Source organism: Cetorhinus maximus, chromosome 10 (assembly GCF_964194155.1).
Source record: "Cetorhinus maximus chromosome 10, sCetMax3.hap1.1, whole genome shotgun sequence".
Taxonomy (NCBI): Eukaryota; Metazoa; Chordata; class Chondrichthyes; order Lamniformes; family Cetorhinidae; genus Cetorhinus; species Cetorhinus maximus.
The window spans coordinates 1,719,847-1,744,645 of record NC_135888.1 but is presented as its reverse complement, the minus strand read 5'-3'; the positions used below and the strand labels follow the sequence as shown (position 1 = coordinate 1,744,645).

At 43.6% G+C, this 24,799-nt stretch overlaps 1 protein-coding gene across 1 annotated transcript in view; it reads right to left on the bottom strand.

The window, feature by feature from the left end:
• Positions 1 to 24,799, bottom strand: part of cdk5rap2 (CDK5 regulatory subunit associated protein 2) — a 164,741-nt gene that overhangs the window by 41,031 nt on the left and 98,911 nt on the right. The window contains exons 36-39 of the mRNA XM_078549804.1: positions 19,473 to 19,524; positions 12,154 to 12,291; positions 9,528 to 9,775; positions 6,425 to 6,523 (exon numbers count right to left, since the gene is read on the bottom strand). Of these exons, the coding sequence (XP_078405930.1) occupies positions 6,425 to 6,523; positions 9,528 to 9,775; positions 12,154 to 12,291; positions 19,473 to 19,524 (537 nt within the window). The remainder of the gene's footprint in view (positions 1 to 6,424; positions 6,524 to 9,527; positions 9,776 to 12,153; positions 12,292 to 19,472; positions 19,525 to 24,799) is intronic.

Sequence of the window (24,799 nt, the reverse complement as noted above, 5' to 3'; positions counted from 1 at the left end):
AATTGCTGCTCAGGCAATATCAAACACAAAATAATTCTGAGTAGCTAAATGAATACATTTTAAAATAAGCATCGTTTTACGAATCAATGTCCAGGTCACAGGAAAACTCTCTAACCCATTTGAAGGATGGAGACATGGGGCAGAATTTTCTGCAAGTCGGGTGGGCGGGCCCGACCCAATCTCCGGCGGGCATGGACCCGATCCCCACTAGCGGAGAAGGCCGCATCGCCATTTTACGTGAGCGGACCAATTAAGGCCCGCCCAGCGTGATGTCCGGCGGGAAGCGCTATGCGCTCCCCGTGCGGGCAGGGGGAATCCCTGAAATCGAGTGCGCACTCTTTCGCGCACGCTAAGTGCAGCCTCAGGGAGATCGCCTGGACTTTGAAAAATATTAAAAATAGAAAAAAAAAATTCCCTTACATGCCCCATGAGATGGGACATGTTCATAATTTACAGAATAACTTTATTGCAATTTTTAAAACCCTGCACGAAACCTCATCCCTCCGCTGGATGAGGTTTCATGTTTTCTCTAGTTGCCGCCGGGGCTCCTGGCCTGCCCACCAACCTTAAGGTTGGACGGGCAGGTCCTTTAATTGGTTAAATGATCCTGCCAATGGCCTCAATTGGAAATTGACAGGTCGGCGGGCCCGACTAAAAAAGAAATAAGGAGGGAGAAGATTAAATATGAAGGTAAACTAGCCAGTAATATAAAAGAAGATTGCAAGAGTTTTTTTAGATATATAAAGGGTAAGAGAGAGGCAAAAGTAGACATTGGGCCGCTGGAAAATAATGCTGGAGAAGTAGTAGTGGGGAACAAAGAAATGGCGGAGGAACTGAATAGGTACTTTGCATCAGTCTTCACAGTGGAAGACACGAGTGACATCTCCAAAGTTCAAGAGAGTCGGGGGGGCAGAGGTGAATATGGTGGCCATTACCAAGGAGAAGGGGCTAGGAAAACTGAAAGGTCTGAAGGTGGGTAAATCACCTGGACCAGATGGATTACACCCCAGAGTTCTGAAGGAGATAGCTGAAGAGATAGTGGAGGCGTTAGTGGTGATCTTTCAGGAATCACTGGAGTTAGGGAGGGCCTCAGAGGACTGGAAAATCGCTAATGTAACCCCCCTGTTTAAGATGGGAGTGAGGCAAAAGATGGGAAATTACAGGCCGATTAGCCTGACCTCGGTCGTTGGTAAGATTTTAGAGTCCATTATTAAGAATGAGATTTCAGAATACTTGGAAGTGCATGGTAAAATCGGGCAAAGTCAGCATGGTTTCATCAAGGGGAGGTCATGCCTGACAAATCTGTTAGAATTCTTTGAGGAGGTAACGAGTAGGTTAGACAAAGGAGAGCCAATGGATGTTATCTACTTGGACTTCCAGAAGGCCTCTGACAAGGTGCCGCACAGGAGGCTGCTCAGTAAGATAAGAGCCCATGCTGTTAGAGGCAAGATGCTAGCATGGATAGAAGATTGGCTGTCTGGCAGGAGGCAGAGAGTGGGGATAAGGGGGTCCTTCTCAGGATGGCGGCCGGTGACTAGTGGAGTTCCGCAGGGGTCAGTGTTGGGACCACAACTTTTCACTTTATACATTAATGATCTAGATGATGGAACTGAGGGCATCCTGGCTAAGTTTGCAGATGATACAAAGATAGGTGGAGGGACAGGTAGTATTGAGGAGGCGGGGAGGCTGCAGAAGGATTTGGACAGGTTAGGAGAATGGGCAAAGAAGGGGCAGTTGGAATACAACGTGGGCAAGTGTGAGGTCATGCACTTTGGTAGGAAGAATAGAGGCATAGACTATTTTCTAAATGGGGAGAGAATTCAGAAATCTGGAGTGCAAAGGGACTTGGAGTCCTAGTCCAGGATTCTCTTAAGGTTAACTTGCAGGTTGAGTCGGTAGTTAGGAAGGCAAATGCAATGTTGGCATTTATTTCGAGGGGACTAGAATATAAATGCAAGGATGTGCTGCTGAGGCTTTATAAGGCTCTGGTCAGACCACATTTAGAATATTGTGAGCAATTTTGGGCCCTGTATCTCAGGAAGGATGTTCTGGTCCTGGAGAGGGTCCAGAGGAAGTTCATGAGAACGATCCCAGGAATGAAAGGCTTAACATATGAGGAACGTTTGAGGACTCTGGGTCTATACTCGATGGAGTTTAGAAGGATGAGGGGGGGGTTCTGATTGATACTTACAGAATACTGAAAGGCCTGGATAGAGTGGACGTGGGGAAGATGTTTCCATAAGTAGGAGAGACTAGGAGCCAAGGGCACAGCCTCAGAGTAAAGGGAAGACCTTTTAGAACAGAGATGAGGAGAAACTTCTTTAGCCAGAAAGTGGTGAATCTATGGAATTCATTGCCACAGAAGGCTGTGGAGGCCAGGTCATTGAGTGTATTTAAGACGGAGATAGATAGGTTCTTGATTGGTAAGGGGATCGAAGGTTACGGGGAGAAGGCGGGAGAATGGGGTTGAGAAACTTATCAGCCATGATTGAATGGCGGAGCAGACTCGATGGGCCGAATGGCCTAATTTCTGCTCCTATGTCTTATGGTCTTATGGCCCACAGCAGATTTTGCTGTGTCCCTGCCTACCTGTAAAATTTAAATGGGGCGGGATGACGTCGGAGTTTCTGCCTGGCATCATCCCGCATCATTTTACGCGTCGGTGAGCAGGCCCCGCCCCTTGCTCGCGTCGGCAAAATTCTGCCCATGAAATGAGGGCTGTACAAGCTGAATTTGAAGTGGTGCAGATGGCGAAATCATTAATATTTTCTGTATTACCCACCTCAGCTACAACTGGAAGTCAATGTACTGAGATTGGTCCTAGTATACATCAAAAAACAAATTATCCAAATAAAAACAAAATAATGAAGAAATAAGGCTTAAACAACTGCAACAATGGATAAAAAGGTACAGCAATGACTTTACAATTTCACCTTTGAATGTACATAAACCTATGATGTTGTAGGTTTCAGAAATGATAAGATTTGTCCAGAACTCTTCAGAAAAGTTGATGGCAAAGGTATTATGAAAAATGTGTAATTATTAGTCATAAAGCAATCAACAGAAATTAGCCAATTGGAAATGAGGTGTGTACGAAATGGAATGGACTGGCATGCTGAAAGATGCACTAAGATATGTGGGCTTTGCAGGATGAAAATTAGAATGTGAGTAGCTCTCACTTTACCCAGTCCGTGTAGCTTGGATAACACCTTCTGTGCATTGGTCAATTCAAAGGATGAGGATCTACTTTGACACAACTCTAACTTGTGCTGCTTGAAATGGCGTGGGGCAGAATCACAATGTCTGATCATGCCTTCAGAAAAGACAGAGAAGATTGTCTTGCCCAGGTATCTAAGCATAATTGTTAATAGGAACCTTATGGCATTATGAAAAAGATTGTCAAGTAGATCTCATCACACAAAGAACTAATTATACATCCGCTAATAATGGATGATATAATATTTATATTTAACTGTTGAAAGCTATCTTAGTAAAATAGTTTTACATTGCTGAAGCATTTTCAAGTCAACTATAAAGATACATTTTTGGTTTGGAAATATCTAATGTTCCCAGATTCAACTACATGTCAAGGTATCCAATCAGTGAACAATGGAATTATACAACACTGGAGGCCATTTGCTTCATTTGTGCCAGCTCTCTGTAAGTTATCCAAATACTAGTCAACAAAATATACAAAATTAATATTCTGAATTTCCTTTACTGCTTTACTACTAATAAGGGTTTGCAGATTATTGAAAACAGAACAAAAAAAATTCTGATCCTTTTACCCCTTGAGTTATTAAACTAACATGCATACAAAAACTGAATTGTGAACAGGTCAATTAATCTCTGCTAGAACTTTCATTTATTTCCATACAAGCAACATCAAATATAAAAATCACTATATTAAGTTTATTACTAATGAACCTTTATGTTACGTTGAGATATATGTTTGTTTTAACTGATCAACATTAAAATGGAACTTACTGTTTCAGGAGAAGGTGTTATAATGTATTTTCACATCTTACATAATTTATAGTTCTTAATTCAACATTACTCCAATTCTCTCACCTTCCCCAGCTCAAACAAGCCCGTTTCTAATTGTGAAATAAATGAAATGTCCAGATATTTATTTTGGCAAGTGTTATTCAACTGAATTGTGGCAAATCATTGGTATTATTGTAGCTCTCCTATTTAAGGCCTGTCATAATTCTAATGTAGTAAATAAGTACATCTAGTCCCTATAGATTTAGCCTATAAGCTAGCACTGCATGTTATCCTGCAGTTCCTTATACTGACCCAGATGTGTTATACATTAGGGGCAGCATTTTCCCATTGGCGAGCGGGGGGAGGTGGGGGGAGGGGTTTCTGCTCGCCGATGTGTAAAATGACGCGCAGTGATGGTGATGTCAGGCAGGTGTCCCGATGTTACCGCACGTCATTAACATATTCAGTTTTGCGGGCACGCAGCTGACTTGGATTCGCGCCCGCCAAACTGTCAAAGGCCTATTAAGGCCTGTTAAAAAATAATTAAAGTAATTAACTGAGCTGCCTGTCCAACCTTAAGGTTGGTGGGCAGGTGAAGAGCCCAGGCTCATCCACGGGCGGGATGAGGTTTCATGAAGGGTGTATTATTTAAATAAAACATTTTGGAATAAATAATGGACATGTCCCAGCTCATGTGGCAGTTTCACATGAGGGGACATGTCCTTAAATTTTTCTCCCACCTTTATTCAAATTTCCATAACTTAAACAAATCTCTCTGAGGCGCCTTTGTGTCTCTGTGCCTCAGGGAGATCTTTGCGCTCTTTTGTGCACATGCGCGAAAGAGAGCAGGGAACCCCGCTCCCCCACAGGGAGTGCTCAGCGCTTCCGGGCGTGCGTCACGCTGGGCAGGCTTTAATTGGCCCGCCCAGGTAAAATGGTGGCACGGACCCAATCGGGGGCACTGATTGGGTTTACGCCCGCCCCTGCACAACCCCCCCCGATTGGGGGCAGGTGGGGGGGAGAATTTCAGCTGTTAAGTTTTAGCAATAGCACAAAATGGGCAACATATGATGGGTCACCTACTATGCACCTCTCACAATTTTAATTTCCATTGAAGTCAATGGAAGGAGATGCACTACAGGTAGCCAGTCTGATATTGCCTGTTTCACAACATTGCCAATAGTTAAAATTACCCCAATTGAATATATACCATGTTACCTCGACATTTGAGCGTACTTTATCTAAAAAATGTTAACAACAATTTCTGATTTCCAAAAAAACCCCCACTAAAATGATGCCTGGTCCTGACAATGTGCAAAAACTGTACCCTTAACTTTTGCATGGTCCTGCCTCATTGCTGTAATTCAACACCACAAATGCATACTTTTTAATGGCGTAAAAAAAAAAAAAAAAATACTCAGAGGCCTAATATTATGACATAATTATATGTGATTCTGCTGACAACTCACACATACTCTGAACTCACAAAGACAGCTAAAAATTAATTAGTTGGCTGTTTACAGTTCTCTATACTAACTGGGTCAGAATGTAACTGAAAATGGTGCTGGGCAGTCTGATCCCAAGTTCAATGTAAATGCAATGGTATTGAAAGGCTGTAATGTAACTTGAAGCAGACTGACAATCAAAAGATTGAATGGTAGCCAATGGTCTCATCATCATCATCCAGGAAGGAAATAAAGCGCTTGTGACTTTCCTAATGGATGTGAAGGGGGAAATGGAAGAGCAAAAGAAGTTTTGAAATTTATATTCAAATTTTACAATCCCTTTTTAATACCAGTGTATAGCATTTAAACTTTAAAACCTAAGGGCTGAATTTTTTGCTGAGCTCTGCTGACTCCTGTGCGCGCCCGACCCACTCGAGTGTAAACTGACACGTGATGACGTTGGGCGAGCATTGGTCGGCAGGCGCGCGCGGGAGTCAGCAACGCGCCCGCCGACATTTAACAGGCCTATTAAGGCCTTTAAAGTATTAATTGAATTCAATTCTTCGCTGCCCATCCAACCTTACGGTTGGCAGGCAGACAAATTGGCCAGGCGGCCTTTGGGTTTTTTATGAAACTTCATCCATGGATGGGATGAGGTTTCCAACAGGAATTTTTAAAAAATGTTGAAATGTAATTTATAACATGTCCCTGCTCATGTGACAGAGTCACATGAGGGGACACGTTTTAAACATTTGTAAGGTCTTTATTTTTGGATTGTAAAAATCTTCAGCTCCCTGAGGCAGCGCTCAGCGTTGTAGTGCGCGTTTTATGCCGTTAATTGGCCAGCCAGCGTGAAATCGATGTCAGGGCCCGAGCGTGGGTGGTGGTCGGCTGCTCCTGGGCCTGCCCGCTGTGCCCGCCCAACAAAGTAAAAATCCTGCCCCAAGTATCCAGAACAGGAACACCTGCACGAAACATAAATAAATGCAAACCTTGAAGCTGTGTCTTTCCATCCGGAGTAGAAAATCCAGATGTCAGTCTTGCTTCTTTATTCTGTGGCTCACTCTGCAAATTTGTGTTTGCATTCGTTGCTGGGAGACCAAAAAAAATAGAGTTGGTAATTGAGAACATCTTGTGAAGTATGACATTAAAAGTTTTACAACAAAATCTTGGCATATTCCACACTGCATTTTAAACATTTATATGTAGAGGTCCAAATATGCAATATTCCCACCGGGTCTAGAGAATGGAACCAAATGAATACAAAGCAAAGTAACCATTGGCAACACTGTAGCCGCACACTTCACACTCATGTTAAATAAATAAAGTAACATCTCAGTTTTAGTTTTCACTAATGGAACAATATTAAACTACAGTGCAGCATTCTGAAACGAATGTTCACAGGACAGTCTGGCAGACTAAACATCACCATTTATATTTGAGAGAAATTTTGAAATGTCTCTTTCAGAATTTATAGGTCAGATTATCACTTACAAAAGATTACTGTGAAATTAGCAAATCTATTGGAACAAAATACTGCCTCTGGAAAAATTGTGAGGAATTTTGTTCAAATTAAAAATTGGTCAAACTACAGTTTTCAAAGTTTCTAAAAACTCACCTTTAGGATGACATAACATCTGTTTACAGCAACTGACATACAAAATCTCATGTTGATTAAGGGTGCACCTCATACAAAAACTCCAATTTATTAGTGGTTAAAATATTTACAAAACAATTAAACTTATACTTCCAATGTAAGAAAATAATTGAGTGGTTGCAGCACTTTTCTTACTAGTACACATCACTGTACCTTTACATTCCTGCTTAGCAGCTTTAACAAATTTCCTCCATTTCCCACGTATGCGTAGCGCACAACTCTAATTGGTTTTAGCTCTTCACAATTCATTTTCTGATCATGTTTCTGTAACAAATATCAGTGGCTGATTTTGTACTTTGATAGTTACTTTAACTTAAAGGAACTTTGCTCCTTTAAGCTATAATAAATAGGCTAGCTTCAAAGGTTGACATTTGGAAGTATTTTACTTCTAAATGACACAAATCAAGTGGTCCAACTGCAAATGCTGGAGTTCTTCTGAATTCTCTTAAGTGGCACTGCCAAAGAATTTCAATCATATTATCCTTTGTTTACACGTGAACAGTATCACTTACAGGTTAAGTGACCATAAATTATGTAGCTCTTAAACCTGGATGAAAAAAGAACAACCCCAGCTAAACTTTCAGGACTTGCTTTACAAGTCAATTGAAGGCTTTCAGAATAATACAATATAGTTACTTTATCAATGTCAAAGGATAGCAGTATTTTCTATTGAAAAGCTTTCCCTTCAACTAGTAGGAAAGATACAGAAGTACAAATTTGCAGAGAAATTACAAAGAGATGCAAAGATATGCAGTATTGATAACGGAGGGACCTATTATTATCCTAATGCAGACTAGGGTAGTAAAGCTGGTGGGTTCGGGGTGGTGGTGATGGAAAGGGTTTGTGAGGTGTGCTCAGGGGAATTTTCTTCATCAGTATCTTTCTAGCCCCACAAGGATCAGGGTCAAGTGGATAAAGAAAGTGTCAGTAGGGGAACATTTTGGGAACAGTGATCATAGTATCATAGGGTTTAAGTTAGCTGTGGAAAAGGACAAGGAACTATTTAGAGTAAAGATACTTGATTGGAAGAAGGCCAATTTTACTGCACAGTTCAGGTACATTCCCACAAGAGGGAAAGGTAGGGCAACCAAGGCCAGAGCTCCCTGGATGATGAAAGAGAGAGAGAAAGATAAAGCAAAAAAAGGGTGAATCTGACGGATGTCAGGTTGATCATACAATTCCACATACGGTATTATGCTTAGTGCCATTATACATCAAAGCAATCACAAGCTATAATACCAAGTAGTCTATTTCATATTCTTCAAAAATGAAAACACAAGCAATTAAACACACAAAGTTCAAGGTTCATAGGGGAATCAGAATGTTATGTAGTGTGCAAGAAAAAATGAACAAAGTACCTTGGAAAGTAGGAAATTCTAAAAATCTTAAAGCATAGATAAGAGGCGAAAAGAGACAAAGGATAGGCTTGCTTACAAAGGAGCTGATGAGATAGATAGTTATCTTGTCGGGGGGGGGGATGTTTGAACAGCGGGCGCGCAAGAAGCACGCCTCTGATCAGCGCCCCTGATCGGGGGCGTGCCGCCATTTTACGTGGGCGGGCCAATTAAGGCCCGCCCAGCGTGACATCCGCATGGAAGTGCTATGCATTCCCTGTGTGGGCAGGGGATTCCCAGAGCCGAGAGTGCGCTCTTTCACGCACGCGCACAAAAGGGCACATTTATCTCCCTGAGTGCTGTCTCAGGGAGATCGGCTCTACTGTCAAAAATATTAAAAATAAAGGAAAAAAAATCCGACAGTGTCCCGTCACATGAGTTGGGACACGTCCATAACTTTTTTAAAAACTTTGATTAAATTTTTAAAAACCTACACGAAACCTCATCTTGCCGGTGGAAGAGATTTCATGCTTTTTCTGAAGCCCGCCAGGGCTCCTGGCCTGCCTGCCAATCTTAAGGTTGGATGGGCAGGTCCATTAATTACTTCAAAGACTCTGTCAATGGCCTCAATTGGCCATTGACAGGTCGGCAGGCGCGTAGCTGATTTTGCTGCTCCCCTGCTTACCTGAAAAGTTAAATGGGGTGCGGTGACGTCGGGAGTTCCGCCCGACATCACCGTGCGTTATTTTACCTGTTGGCGAGCGGGGCATCCCCCAACAGGAAAATCCTGCCCCTTATTCATTATCAGAACAGAAAAACGGTTCTCCAGACATCCTTCAACCATTGTCACTATAACAAAGTGATTACTTATGTCATTACTGTTTGTGGCACTTTGCTGTGTGCAAACTGGTACCATTTTGCCTTCATCACAAAGTCACTAACTTCAAAATTATTTTTAATAGTTGTGAAGTGCTTTGGGATGTCCTGAGGCCATGAAAAATGGTGTGTAAAAATAAATGATGTAAGAAAATCTTTCAAGGTTTCAATGTTTCAAGTTTGCTCAAACTTTAAAAATTCACACTTCTCAGCTGGAATGCAACTTACCTGGTGATCTGTGTGACAGTCTCCTTTGAAAACTTCGCTGTCTACTATTACGGCTCTTACTTTTATTTTCACCAGTGAGTGGAGGTTCAGATGTGGTTGATCGACTTTCAGGTGAACTAATAGAGTTTCCATCAGACATCTCAGAATCTGAAGAGACTTGGCTGGTGGATGGCACATATGATTGATGACTTATCTGTTGCTGCAGACAATAAATTATTTCGTTCTTTTCCTGTACCTCTTTTGAAAGTCTGCAAAAAAAAAGTCAGATTAAATACTTTGCATTATAGTTTTAATTTTTGCTGTAACTTAGATTTAAATGTTTCCCTTCTGTACAATGAAGAAAGGAAATATGCTGAGTGAGCAACAAATTAAAGGGCTGCAACACTTCAATTTTAACTCTTTTAGAGTCCACCAAATAAACTAAATTAACAAAACGAGGGACAAAATAAATTAAAGGGTTTAATGGTCTTAACAGGCCTTTGACAGTTCGCCGGGCGTGCAGCTGACTTTGGTGCGCGCCTGCCAAACAAAAGATTGGAATGACGCGTGGTGATGTCAGGACGCACGGCCGGCATCACCGAATGTCATTTTACGCGTCGGCATAAATTCTCCCCCATTAGTTTCTAAATTAGGGAACTGCAAAACCAAAGACAAAATTCAAAGGAATCTTACAAACATCAAATCAAAATGTGATTAAAGGGGGCGATAAAGCACCCCAGTCCCCGCGGTGCCCACCGGGCACGGAAGGCCTCGAGGGTGCTGGGAGACACCGCCTGCTCCCTCTCCCGGCCGCGAACGTAGCCGCGGAAGAGGGACAAACAATCGGGCGGGATGACCCCCTCGATCGCCCGCTGCCTAGACCTGTTAATGGCCAACTTGGCCAGGCCCAGGAGCAGGTTCACGAGGAGGTCCTCCTCCCTCCCGGCCCCCCTCCGCACTGGGTGTCCGTAGATCAGGAGCGTGGGGCTGAAGTGCGAACAAAACATCAATAAAAGGTTCTTTAAATAACTGAAAAGGGAGTGCAGCCTACAACACCCTATATAAACGTGGTCCATGGGCTCCACAAGGCTGCAAAAAGCACAGATCTCTTGGGAGTCCGTGAACCGACACATCCTGTGGTTGTATGGGACTGCTGCGTGCAACACCCTCCACTCCAGGTCCCTGATGGAAAGCAGGAGGACACCTCCGTAGAGGGCCCCCCCAACAGGGAACACTTCAATTTTATCCTGACAAGAATCTTCAAAACACCCAGATGATTATTATCAAATGTTACACAAGACATTCATTGCCAGGATCTCGCTTACTTTAAAAAGGACACTGTCAAAATTTTAGGATATTGTTCAGCAGAATTCCAATGGATATGTTAAGGCCATGGAAATCTTGCCTCCGAAACTTCAGCTGGTATATATTAACTTCAGCTCATGGGGGAGAATTTATGCCGATGCGTAAAATGATGTCCTGACGTCACCCCGCGTCATTCCGATTTTTTGTTTGGCAGGCGCGCGCCAGAGGCAGCTGCACGCCCCCCGAACTGTCAAAGGCCTGTTAAGGCCATTAAGTAAACCAATTAAACTAATTCTCAACACTGCCCGTCCAACCTTAAGGTTGGTGGGCAGGTGAAGAGCCCAAGCAGCCTTCGCGTTTTGCATGAAACCTCATCCACGGGCGAGTTGAGGTTTCATGAAGATTTTAATAAATTAATAAATATTTTTCACACAATTCATAAACATATCCCAGCTCATGTGACACTGTCACATGAGGGAACATGTCTAAATAATTTTATTCTTTCTTTATTTGAAACTTTCATGTTGAACTTAATCTCCCTGAGGCAGCTCTGTGCCTCAGGGAGATTTCTGCGCTCTTTCGTGCACACATGCGAAAGAGCGCAGGCCCTGACTTTCCTTCCTCCCCCCGCCTGCACAGGTAGCACTGAGCGCTACCAGGCATTTAATTGGCCCGCTCACGTAAAATGGCGGCGCACAGCCGATCGCAGGCGGCAATCGGCTCCATGCCCGCTCGTGCCCGCTTCTGTTCAGCTCACCCAACAGGGACAAAATTCTCCCCATGGAGTCATCATCTGGAACACAGTCCCCTCACAAAACCTCTGACTAAATATGAAAGCAGAAGGTTCTATGCTAATTCCACTACACAACCTCCCTCAGTAAACCAGGCAAAAGTAGCACAATCCAAAAACAACCTACTGCAACACCAATCAGTCTCCAGGCTGCTAGTGCCAATGTCTAATTTGTTATGTTTATAACTTCAGTTTAAAGTCAAAGTGCATTGATTATACTAGAGTTTGAATGATAGTTGCAGTTTGGATTACAACTCTTACTTCTGTGTTTGGAATACAAAACTCTGGACTCCCTTAATATTTAATGAGCAAAGTAGCTGAACCACACAGACAAGTTAGGCCTTAATCTATACAAATGCATTGCCAGTGCCTGCATTAGAGTTTAACACAAAGTTTGTAACTACCATGTCTATACTGCCAGAGCATTCTTCCAAGCAGAACATTCAACAGTAACTTTGTAACAAAGATATTTGTGTCTTCATGAATTTCTTCAAAAGTAAATCACTAAAGGACGCCTAACTTAGCCCACATCAACATAGAGTATAAACTTACTGCTCAAGTTGTTCTTTAGTTGCCTGGGACAAGGCTTGATTCTCACGCAGAAGTTCATTCAGCTGCTTGTGCAGCTGTTTGCGCTCATTTTCTAGCTGCTTTCGAAGGTGGAGAACTTCATATTGCAGGCTGCGAGAACTAGCCAAAGAGAAGGAAAAAAGAGACTCTCGGTAGATGGGACTAAATTTGGATAGCATGCTTGCAGTAAGTGCATGCCAGAAGCCTCGGTAAGTCCAAGGCACTTGTGCAGACAGGTTGCAAGGAAAGAAATCATGCACTATTCTTACAGTTGCCTAAAGCACAGAAAAACACTGCTCCCCCCCAAAAAAATTACTAGGCCATTTTTGGCTTTATCCTACGCAAAGTAAAGTAGAAGAACTGAATTTTTGACAAAACAGCTTTAGCAACAGCAGTAACTTTCAAAACATTAGAATATATCAAGCAGCTCTTCCACACATCAATGGACTTCCATCTTCCCATAGTAAGATTACCAAGCCACTTTTATCAATGTTTCACACAATTTTAAGTTCTGCTTCTGTTCATACATTCTTCAGTGCACCAACGAATGAAGAATACAGAATCATTTCTATTGCTTTAAGAACTCTACTGTTCAGCATTCAGAGGATCTGTTATCTTAAGAACAGCGGCATGAGATTAATAAATGCATTAGGATTAGTGTGCGGTTCTTAGCCTTACTTGGCTGTTCAATTTAATCAAAGTTGCTGGAACAGCATCTATCTCAAACTGGTCATAATAGCAGTGGACTTTTATATTTAAAAGCACTCCTACATTTTATTTTGCCATGGATTGCAATTTTCCGTCCTTTTAAAACACTGTAGGAGGGGAAATACATTGCAAATCACACCTCTCATGACACAAATATCATTATGTAAATCTGTAAATCATTACCTTATCTCTCTCCAGCCATTGTTTGCTGATTGACAGCAATGAGATAAATTACCAGCTAATCTATTTTTAGGATGATGTTGGGTGAAGGATAAGTATTGTCCAGGGAGCTGGGAGAAGATTCCTTTCTTAAAATGTGTTTCTAGGGTCTTTTATGTCTGTCTAAATTGTTTAATATCTTATCCAAAAGACACACCTTAGGCAATGCACTTTCTCAACATTGAACTGAAGTGTAAACCTTGAGTAGGAGTTAAACTCACTATATTCTGAATCAGAAGTGAGAGTAATATGACTGGACTCACTTGGCACTGCAGCAATGCCTACGCAGACCACTGCTCCTGAGGCAGTTAATTTTTTAGAGTACAAGGCCATGAGTGGCAGTGTCATTGCCCTGCAACATTAAAAAGATTTCATATAGCCATTCAAGATTTCAAAAAGGTGGCTTCCGACCAGAGTGTAGTTGAATCAAAGCGATGCGAGATAAATGCTTGGTGGGATATGGGGAAAGTTTTACGCTACTTGGCTTTAGTGAGCTCAAGGGCCATACTAGAACCAGAAGGTTCTAAAAGGCCTGCATAACAGCATCTTGCAAAAGCGTATCCTGCAAACAGGGAAACATTACAGACAAGCAGCGTAAAGGCTTTAAAAGTAGCTGTCAATATCATTGGACCTTCTCCACTAATTGTGATTATTTGTATCTGTTGAATGTAAACTCCTGAAAATGTTTAGCGAAAAGTTTCATTAGAATCTGCTCTTTGGGCCTCTTCCAATAAGCACCACAGGTCCTAACCCACTTTCACAATTTAGATTTTCTCTATCAGCCACAGTCAGCTGGATAGCCAATGAATTTTTACATTTGTGGGGAAATGTTAAATTTATAGTTCAAGCATGGAATTCTTTTGGCATGACTTTTCCCTTTACAAAAAAAACTTACTATCAAGAGGCCTATCTTTTATTATAAAGTGACATTCATATATGTAAAAATATAAACACTACGATGAGGTTTAGAAAGTGATGTATCTTGCATTACCTGCATTAATCATCATCATAGAAATAATGCAACGTGCTTGGAGCAAAGTTCCCTGCTGCAGTATTAAATAATCAATTCATCATTTAAACACAGGATGATTACTTTAAGATGCTGAGGATGCATTTAACATGTTAAAGTTAGAAATGTCACACCTAAAATGATCTTTCCTGAAATGAAGGCCGCTGTGAAACCAGTTTGCGATCGTCCACTCTCCCCATCAACAGTGGGCTGCTTTTCCCGCTGCCACACGTTGGGAACCTAATTTTGATACTTCACAATCTCATTATAAGCCCTGCTCGCCGGAATCATCCCCCTCACGCTGGATCATCTGGGCACGCTGACGTGTTTCACAACTGTACATAAGCGATATGCGGCGTTGCTGTGACCAAGCAGCCCAGCAAGAAGGCGGGAGATCAAATCCCTCCGGGTGAATGATAACACCGGCTGCCTGGTACACCACAGACAGGTGGCCAATTAGAAATATGAAGGGAGTGAGAGATCCCCTACAACCTGGCAAGCTGCACTTTGCACTTGGGATGTTTGCCTACCTTACTTTGGGCAGCAGTCATGGTCATCAACACCAGGCTTCGCAGACAGCACCACATAACTTTTAGGGGGGCTTACGGGCAGGTCTCTACCTACCAGACCAGCTTTAAAGCGGGGGTGGCTTTTCAACAGCTGCAGGGCTAGGGCTTGGTTGGGAAAGGGATGAAGTGGCCTCAGGCAGGAAAGAGACTGCAGGGCGAGGGTTATACTGGGGAAAGGGGGTATCCCAGGGTGTGTGTGGAGGCACAGGCCTCAAGATGGTGAGGGCTGAAGAGGCAGTCTCCAGAGATGAGGCCAGATGGAGATGTGAGGGTGTATGTGAGAGAGAGAGAGTGGTGATGACCCTTGAGTTGGCAGTGAATGAGATGCCAGTGAACGTGTGATGGCCTTGTGAGTGTGTGAGTTTAGAGTAATTACCCTAGCAGCACGGATGAGATCATTCATTCGTTTTCTGCACTGGATGGCCGACCTCTTGTGTGCAGCATTGGCACTAACCACCTCCGCCACCACCTCCCAAGCTGGAGTGGTGAGACTGATGGGCCTCCTGCGGCCAGAGCAGGGGTAGAGAACACCGCGACAGGCCTCCACGGTGTCCAGGAGGCATCCCAGGCATGTGTCACTGAATCAGGAGGGCTGCACTCTTCTTTGCTTTTGGGGCCATGTCTTCAGCGGTGCCCTCTTGGGCTGCAAGCACTGAGAAATGTGCGCACCACTGCAGTTTAAATATGGCGCCTTGCCTGAGGAAGCTGCAAGGTAATGGTGTGGCAGGCAAGTCAGAGGCCACCTGCCGGCGAGTTTCTGGGAATGCATTATTAATGAGGTGGGATTGGGATGCTATGGTGTGAAAAGCTGCCATTGTGGCCAGTGGGTAAAAAGTCCTTTATCCCACCCTCTACCGCACTTAGTGCAAACCTGGGACGATTCTACCCGCAGGATGCAGAAACCCAAGAACAAAAAAGCTTTAAAAATTACAGTGCAACCAAACCTAGTTTGACCATAACTGGATTTTACAAAACAATTTAATGGGATACGTGCTGTCCTTCCTTTGTGATAAATGCAAGACATGTCCAAACTGTGTGAAGGTCTTCTGTAATGCCCTCTCCATCACAAGTAAGGGACATTTAATGCTAAGGTACATCTGTTAACTGCTGAACACAGCGAATCTATTGCCAACATTGATACCATTTGCAAAGAATCTATGGGCGGGATTTTCCACCCCTGCCTGATCATCTGGTCCGGGTCCTGCCACGATAGGCCGGGATTTTCTGCCTCCATCGATAAAAGTTCTGGATATTTCTATGACCAAATCACTGCATCATCAATGCAACATAGGGTGATTTAGTCCCTGTGTTGTCAACAAAATTGGAATCTATAGCTAATTTAGAAATTTGCAGATAAATAAGATTGGTATAATGAGTTAACAAACTGCAGCTATTATATGGATTTCTTGTGCCTAGCTTTAATCAAATTGGTAAAAATTGATGATATTAGTAGGTTTGTGTAAATGGCTCTGTAATATTCTTTGTCTACATCCAAAAGTATCATTATGCCTGCGGTTTTGGAGTTTTGCCAGCAGGAGGTGGCAGCCTACTATACAACCCCATTTTCCCAAAAAGGCAGCATTAATACAACAGGCTCACTATTAATCTGAAAGGACTGAAGACTTGAAATGTTTCAATGTCAAAAATGAAATATTTGGGCTCCTTTATAAATAGGACTTGCTTTTGTAGTAAAACCAGATAACATTTGCCAAACTATTATAAATACTTTAGAAAGATTACAACTAAAACAATACAAATGATGACAGTCAAGTCTCACCTTGTCTTTAAATCAGCCTGCTGTGCACTAAAATCAAACATCCAGGACTAATGCAATTTTATTAATATTTGAAATTTCAGATGATTGGAAATGATACTTTCTCCCTTCAAAGTCTCAAAATAAATCATAGGACACGATCAGCACATCTAGGCCCTTTTTAAACAGGGGTAGCTTACAGTGAGTAGTACAGATTAACCTCAATTTAATAGCTGGATAACACGTCAAATTGGGATGAGATAAACTGAATGGAGAACATCAAATCATGCTTTGTGAAAGCTTTGCATAAGACCATAAGACATAGGAGCAGAAATTAGGCCATTCGGCCCATCGAGTCTGCTCCGCCATTCAATCATGGCTGATAAGTTTCTCAACCCCATTTTCCCGCCTTCTCCCCGTAACCTTTGATCCACTTACCAATGAAGAACCTATCAATCTCGGTCTTAAATACACTCAATGACCTGGCCTCCACAGCCTTCTGTGGCAAGGAATTCCATAGATTCACCACTCTCTGGCTAAAGAAGTTTCTCCTATTCTCTGTTCTAAAAGGTCTTCCCTTTACTCTGACGCTGTGCCCTCGGGTTCTAGTCTCTCCTACTAATGGAAACATCTTCCCCACGTCCACTCTATCCAGGCCTTTCAGTATTCTGTAAGTTTCAATCAGATCCCCCCTCATCCTTCTAAACTCCATCGAGTATAGACCCAGAGTCCTCAAACGTTCCTCATATGTTAAGCCTTTCATTCCTGGGATCATTCTTGTGAACCTCTTCTGGACCCTCTCCAGGGCCAGCACATCCTTCCTGAGATACGGGGCCCAAAATTGCTCACAATATTCTAAATGTGGTCTGACCAAAGCCTTATAAAGCCTCAGCAGCACACCCCTGCTTTTATATTCTAGTCCTCTCGAAATAAATGCCAACATTGCATTTGTCTTCCTAACTACCGACTCAACCTACAAGTTAACCTTAAGAGAATCCTGGACTAGGACTCCCAAGTCCCTTTGCACTCCAGATTTCTGAATTCTCTCCCATTTAGAAAATAGTCTATGCCTCTATTCTTCCTACCAAAGTGAATGACCTCACACTTCCCCACGTTGTATTCCATCTGCTACTTCTTTGCCCATTCTCCTAACCTGTCCAAATCTTTCTGCAGCCTCCCTGCCTCCTCAATACTACCTGTCCCTCCACCTATCTTTGTATCATCTGCAAACTTAGCCAGGATGCCCTCAGTTCCTTCATCTAGATCATTAATGTATAAAGTGAAAAGTTGTGGTCCCAACACTGACCCCCCGCGGAACTCCACTAGTCACCGGCCGCCATCCTAAGAAGGACCTCCTTATCCCCACTCTCTGCCTCCTGCCAGACAGCCAATCTTCTATCCATGCTAGTACCTTGCCTCTAACACCATGGGCTCGTATCTTACTGAGCAGCCTCCTATGCGGCACCTTGTCAAAGGCCTTCTGGAAGTCCAAGTAGATAACATCCATTGGCTCTCCTTTGTCTAACCTACTCGTTACCTCCTCAAAGAATTCTAACAGATTTGTCAGGCATGACCTCCCCTTGATGAAACCATGCTGACTTTGCCCGATTTTACCATGCACTTCCAAGTATTCTGAAATCTCATCCTTAATAATGGACTCTAAAATCTTACCAACGACCGACGTCAGGCTAATCGGCCTATAATTTCCTGTCTTTTGTCTCACTGCCTTCTTAAACAGGGGGGGTTACATTAGCGATTTTCCAGTCCTCTGGGACCCTCCCTGACTCCAGTGATTCCTGAAAGATCACCACTAACGCCTCCACTATCTCTTCAGCTATCTCCTTCAGAACTCTGGGTGTAATCCATCTGGTCCAGGTGATTTATCCACCTTCAGACCTTTCAGTTTTCCTAGCACCTTCTCCTTGGTAATAGCCACCATACTCAGCTCTGCCCCCCGACTCTCTTGAACTTTGGGGATGTTACTCATGTCTTCCACTGTGAAGACTGACGCAAAGTACCTATTCAGTTCCTCCGCCATTTCTTTGTTCCCCACTACTACTTCTCCAGCGTCATTTTCCAGCGGCCCAATGTCCACTTTTGCCTCTCTCTTACCCTTTATATATCTAAAAAAACTCTTGCAATCTTCTTTTATATTACTGGCTAGTTTACCCTCATATTTAATCTTCTCCCTCCTTATTTCTTTTTTAGTTGTCCTCTGTTGGTCTTTGTAGGCTTCCCAATCCCCTGGTTTCCCACTGCTCTTCGCCGCATTGTATGCTTCCTCTTTAGCTTTTATGCTGTCCCTGACTTCCCTTGTCAGCCATGGTTGCCTCGTCCTCCCTTTAGTATGCTTCTTCTTCCTAGGGATGAATTTTTGCTGTGTCTCCCAAATTACTCCCAGAAACTCCTGCCATTGCTGTTCCACTGTCTTTCCTGCTAGGCTCATCTCCCAGTCAATTCTGGCCAGCTCCTCCCTCATGCCTCTGTAGTTGCCTTTATTCAACTGTAATACCGTTACATCTGATTCCAGCTTTTTCCTCTCAAATTGCAGGGTAAATTCTATCATATTATGGTCACTTCCTCCTAAGGGTTCCTTCACCTTAAACTCCCTTATCAAATCTGCCTCATTACACATCACTAAATCTAGAATTGCCTGTTCCCTAGTGGGCTCCACCACAAGCTACTCCAAAAAGCCATCTCGTAGACATTCCACAAATTCCTTTTCTTGGGATCCACTACCAACCTGATTTTCCCAGTCTACCTGCATATTGATCACTGTAACCTTGCCTTTCTTACACACCTTTTCTATCTCCTGGTGTATCTTGTGCCCCACATCCTGACTACTGTTCAGAGGCCTGTACATAACTCCCATTATGGTTTTTTTACCTTTGCGGTTCCTCAACTCTACCCACACAGATTCTACATCATCTGACCCTACATCATTTCTTGCTATCGATTTAATTTCATTTCTTACTAACAGCGCAACCCCACCCCCTCTGCCAACCTGCCTATCTTTTCGATAGGATCTCGATTTTGTCTTTACCTTTGAGAGAAATCAAGAAGTGTGCGGTCTCCATCAACCGAAGATACATCCCCTGCAATACATAAATAAAGAAGGAAACAAAAAATGTGGGTTACTTCCGTGCAAACTTCAATATAAGTTTAAAAATGTTTTTGTTGCCCAGTATGAGTTCCTTAAAGCAGCCATTAAAAAATAGAACTCTATTTAAAAAAATGTTCATTATATAAATGATAGTTAAGGCAAATAAAGTTTAAAATAATTTATAAACTTAATATTTCCAACTGATGACAAAGATTTGATTCTTTTCAGTTTTAATATTTCTTGTATCAGGAAATCTCTGGCTGTTGCATTATTTGAGTTACAACATATAAAAGTACTTCTATTGTAAGATGGCTCCCCCATCCCAGTATTCACAACTTCATCCTTAGTTGGAATTGACTAGCCCATTGCACATTTCTCTGAAAGTCTATCTTAATAATACAGGTTATGTCTCCCCACCTCCTACATGCATTCTGCTTAAGTATAAAGTAACCTTAAATACCAACGTCAATTCAAACAGAATCTAATTCCATTCTCTTACAAGCTTAATACCATCGTAATTAGCTAATGGGCTAGTCCACTGCAAAGTCGCAATTCATTTAACAACTAAAAACACTTGTCACATGCTGCAGACAAAAACTATGAATTTGCACATACAGGGACAGTGTTTCCACATTGGGTGCAATTGGTAATTTCAGCATAAATTGTGCCTGTTTTGCAAGAAGTGACCCCCCCTCCCCCACCAAGTTTCCATATAAACTAATTTGCACATCAAATACAAAGGCCTGAATTTTGACTTTTACGTCGGGTGCGCAGAGACGGGAGCGTTCCTGGCTTGACGATTCCCGACCTTTAAAACTGGCTACCCGGACATCAGATTTTTGGCTGGGGGAGTGGGGCGCACAGAGGTGGCCCAGATTAGAAGTTGAGGCAGGCGATCCAGGAAGAGCTGAGGAGGCTGCTGGGTGAGGAGGCAGGCTGGATGGAAGGCCGGCCTCGGAGCTCCGGCACTATGTCCAAAATGAGAAAAAGAATAAAACATAAAACATCCCTCCAGCCCTCACCACACCCCATACACATTCCCCAGGCCCCATCCATGCCAACACATGCCACCTTATGCCCTACACCCACTGTCCATGGACCCTCATGCCCTCCTATGCCCCTTTATAGCCTATGCCAACTTAGTGCCAACTCATGCCAACCCATAACCCTCCCACCCACCATCATTTGCCCTTACACCTACCATGCCGACTCACCCAGTATCCACCATGGGCAGACCTCAGGACCCATGCAGAGATAAAATAAAGTTCTATAAAATCATGTTCTAAGGCTGGAATTTTCCAGCCCCTCACATGGCAGGGTCTTCTGGTCCCACCATTGTGAATGGAGATTTAAATGGCTTGCTAGTCCCGCTGTGGGGGAACCCGCTGCAGGGGTGCTGGAAATTTCCGGCCAAAGAGTCTATTGCAGACATCACTGCAGTGGAAAAAACACTCATAAAAAAACATTTATTATATTTACATTCCTTCAACTGCATAAGGCCTCAGCAACAAACATTTCAATCAAGTGCACAATCCCTTATAACAACAAGCATTGGAATTCAAAAGCCCACTTCAAAGAGTCTAGAACCACCTGTAGCTGTCAATCAAAAGGTGAAATGGCAAGCACCCTACTGTGATAATGGATGGTTGTGAAATCAGTCATGCAGCACTAATCCAGATATGAAACTCTCAGGCTTATGTCAACAGACAATGAGTGAAATTGCAAGCAATTTTTTTTTTAAAAACACTGCAGACTTTCTTTTCAAAGCTTTAAATGGCAGGACTTTTAAATTGCTTGACAGCTCCCTTTGACAGGTGCTTTTAACTGGTCCTTTTGACAGGTGTGTTGACAGTTGCAATGAGCTTGACAGTTAATGGGCAGGATTTTACCGTCGGCGAGCGGGGGCGGGGCCCGCTGGCCGACGCGTAAAATGACGCTCGGTGACGTCGGGCGGAACTCCCGATGTCACCACGCCCCATTTAAATTTTCAGGAAAGCGGGGGCGCACCAAAATCAGCTGCGTGCCTGCTGACCTGTCAATGGCCAATCGAGGCCATTGACAGATCAATTAAAGTAATTAGTGGACCTGCCCGTCCAACCTTAAGGTTGGCGGGCAGGCCAGGAGGCCCGGCGGGAAGTAGAAAAAACATGACACCTCATCCACGGGCGGGATGAGGTTTCATGTAGGGTTTGAAAAATTTTAATAAAGTTTTTTTGGAAATTATGAACATGTCCCAACTTATATGACATTGTCACATGAGGGGACATGTAAGGGAAATTTTTTTCTTTCTATTTTTAATATATTTTTTTACGCAGTGGAGCCTATCTCTATGAGGCAGCACTTAGCCTCAGGGAGTTGAGTGCGCTTTTTGGTGCGCATGCACGAAAGAGCACGCTCTCGATTTTAGGCATCCCCCCGCCCGCACAGAAAGTGCATAGTGCTTCCATTCGGACGTCATGCTGGGTGGGCCTTAATCGGGGCGCCGATTGGAAGTGTGCCCGCACGCACCCGCCCATCAACTTCCCCCACAACGGGGAGAAAATTCTGCCCAATGAGTTTATGCACTTTTTACACACATTGATGCCTACTTTTATTATGTCCAAAGGCATCTGGCCTCCCACAAAGTGCATCTCACCTCCACCAAAGGTGTCCTGCAGCCAGATCCAAAGGGGTACCTTACCTAAGGGAGTACCCTAGCTATCCAAATTAACCCACAAAGTTCAGACCTGATCTTACCAGGTCTACTCTGCACACTTCAGGTTTTGCACTCCTGGGCTACCAATCTGAATTCAGTGCAGGTAAAATGATCAGTTGCTTTCTATAAACTGCGCATGCATGAAATGCGATCAACCCCCCCATGAAAATGCGAAGTGCTGTGTATGGAGGCGGGACTTAAAACTTTTGGGCAATTCCATCATTTTCCATCGTGGCTAAAATCTGGGCCAAATTCTTCAATGAATCAGGCAAATCAGTCAGCATTTTTTAAAGTATTTTTTAAAATTTTGCTTCGAAAATTATTCCTTGATATATTTAGAAGTAAAAATTGGAAAAGTTTGATTAATACAACTGAAAATGAATTTAATCACAAAATATAAACATTTTAAATCAATGCGCCTGTGAACAAAAACACTGAAAATGACTTAAAAATGTACAAAAAAATTATTTTCAAGTTAGATTGAAGTACGGTATTAAGTTTTAAAGGTAATTTCATTTAAAGCCCTTCAAAAAGATATCCATTAGTGTCCTTGTATCCAAAAGATCCAGCTTAAATTTTTGCAGCCTCTTGGAAGGCCAACTAACAAGTGCAATTTATGGAAACACCCAACGATGATTAATTTTATCCTAGGGGAATTGCCTGATTTGTGGGCAGTGTCAGCATTAGCATGATACCCTTAAAATTAGTGCAAAAGATCGTGGAAATTTAAGTTGCACTGAATGGAATTTGCATGTAAAATTCCATCTTTTGCACTGGTTGTACATGTTTCAGAGAAATTTCACTGAAAAAAGACCAGCACAATTGAAGGGAAACTCCTGGCCCTATTCTGCAAATTGGCTTTTGCCGTTAGTTTTAATTAAAAACTGCAGAAAGGTTTTGGAATAGCACTCTTAGAAGGAAAGAGCGAACCAAGGATGAAAAGAAAGAACAGAAGCTTGTTTTATATATGCATTGATAACACATCAGGACAAAAGGCAGATTCAGCATTTTGGATATTATCTAGGTGATAGCAATATTAATACTTCAGACAATGACACCAAGGAAAGTTAATGTACAAGTAGTTCCCAATTCAAGTGCCTCTTCAAAAAAAGTATGGTGAGCAAAGAAAGGAAGTGCCTCAAATGCAATAAAATGGCCATTCAAAATAAATTGTATAGCAATTCCTAGAGGAGAGTTTTCTCCTCATCGGATGGGCCGTTCGGGAGTGGGCGGGCGCAGAGTTGATCGCTGCCCGCGATCAGCTCCGTGCCGTCATTTTATATATGGGCGTGAAATGCGGCTCCCGAGGATAGCGGGCGGCGGTGGGAGTGTAATGACTGCCGGGCCCAATGATGACCTGTTCAAATAGCGCACAGGCAGTCTTGCAAAGGCTGTTCATCATAGCCAACAGAAGGGCTCTCCAGGGCACTGCTGGTGAGCAGGCCAGGCAGGAGGGTAGGGCAACGGCACACTGCACCCCTCGCTTTTCTGACGAGTGCCTAGCTGCCCTCCTGGAGGAGGTGGCAGCACGGGCGGGAGGTCCTCATTCCTAGCGACGGGAGGAGGAGGACCCCCATCTGACCAAACGTACCTGGGAGCAGGGGGCAGACATAGTCATTCCCATGACATGGTGTGACACACGTGGGTCCTGTGCCACAAGTGTTTCAACGACCTCTTGCGTTCAGGAAGGGTGAGTACCATGTTGGCAGAGGTCACTTACCACAGCAGGTAGGCTTTCCCCCCCATCCCCACTGCGACCCCCCACCCCCCAACTCTGAGTCCAGTTACAGAATTGAATCATTCACAGCACGTGTCCCTTGCTGGGTAGGCCAGTGATATTGCCCATGCCCAGTGTTCACCCTCAGAGGGTAGTGCTGAGATGGGTTCTGTACCCACAGTATGTGTTAGACTGATACCCAGAGTACTGTTTTTGGGGCTTCCTCAAGGATCTGCACCTAGGCGCAGTGCTGGAACTGCAGAGTCAGGCTGCTGACTGACTGGGAGGGGAGCTTCCATGTGGCAGGGCACCCATCCATCTGCTGCCCTTGGCGTTCCACGTGCTTGTGCGTACATGCTTTGCAAGGTTACACCGTGTGGCGGTAAATGTGATGGAGGCAGCATGTGGGCAAGGGAGGTCAGCCCTGGCTTCTTGGTGTGAGTGTGCTGCAGCTCTGGGTTGATGATTCACTGGAGCCCTGCAATGTCCCACTCAGGTTGGGGTGGCAGGGATGCGATGGGAATCCAGGTACAGGCTGGACTAATCAATGCAGGAGGTGATGGAGCTGGAGACGTGCCATGTGCCCAGGTCCACTGGTGGCGGTGAGGCTGGGGTGCCAGGGGGAAGGTAAGATTGCCATGCACTGAGGTCACCATGTGTGTCCCAGCAACCATCCCACTGTTGAGAGTTCACTGATTGAAGCTTCCAACATGGGTTGACCACTGATTATGGAAGGATGAGCGTATACTGATCCGGGGGCCAGGAATGTACATTGACATTGTCTCCACTTGAACTAATCAAATGTCTTTGTTCTAGCTTCCAGCATCACCGGAGCAGGGCTGGGAGGAGGAGGCA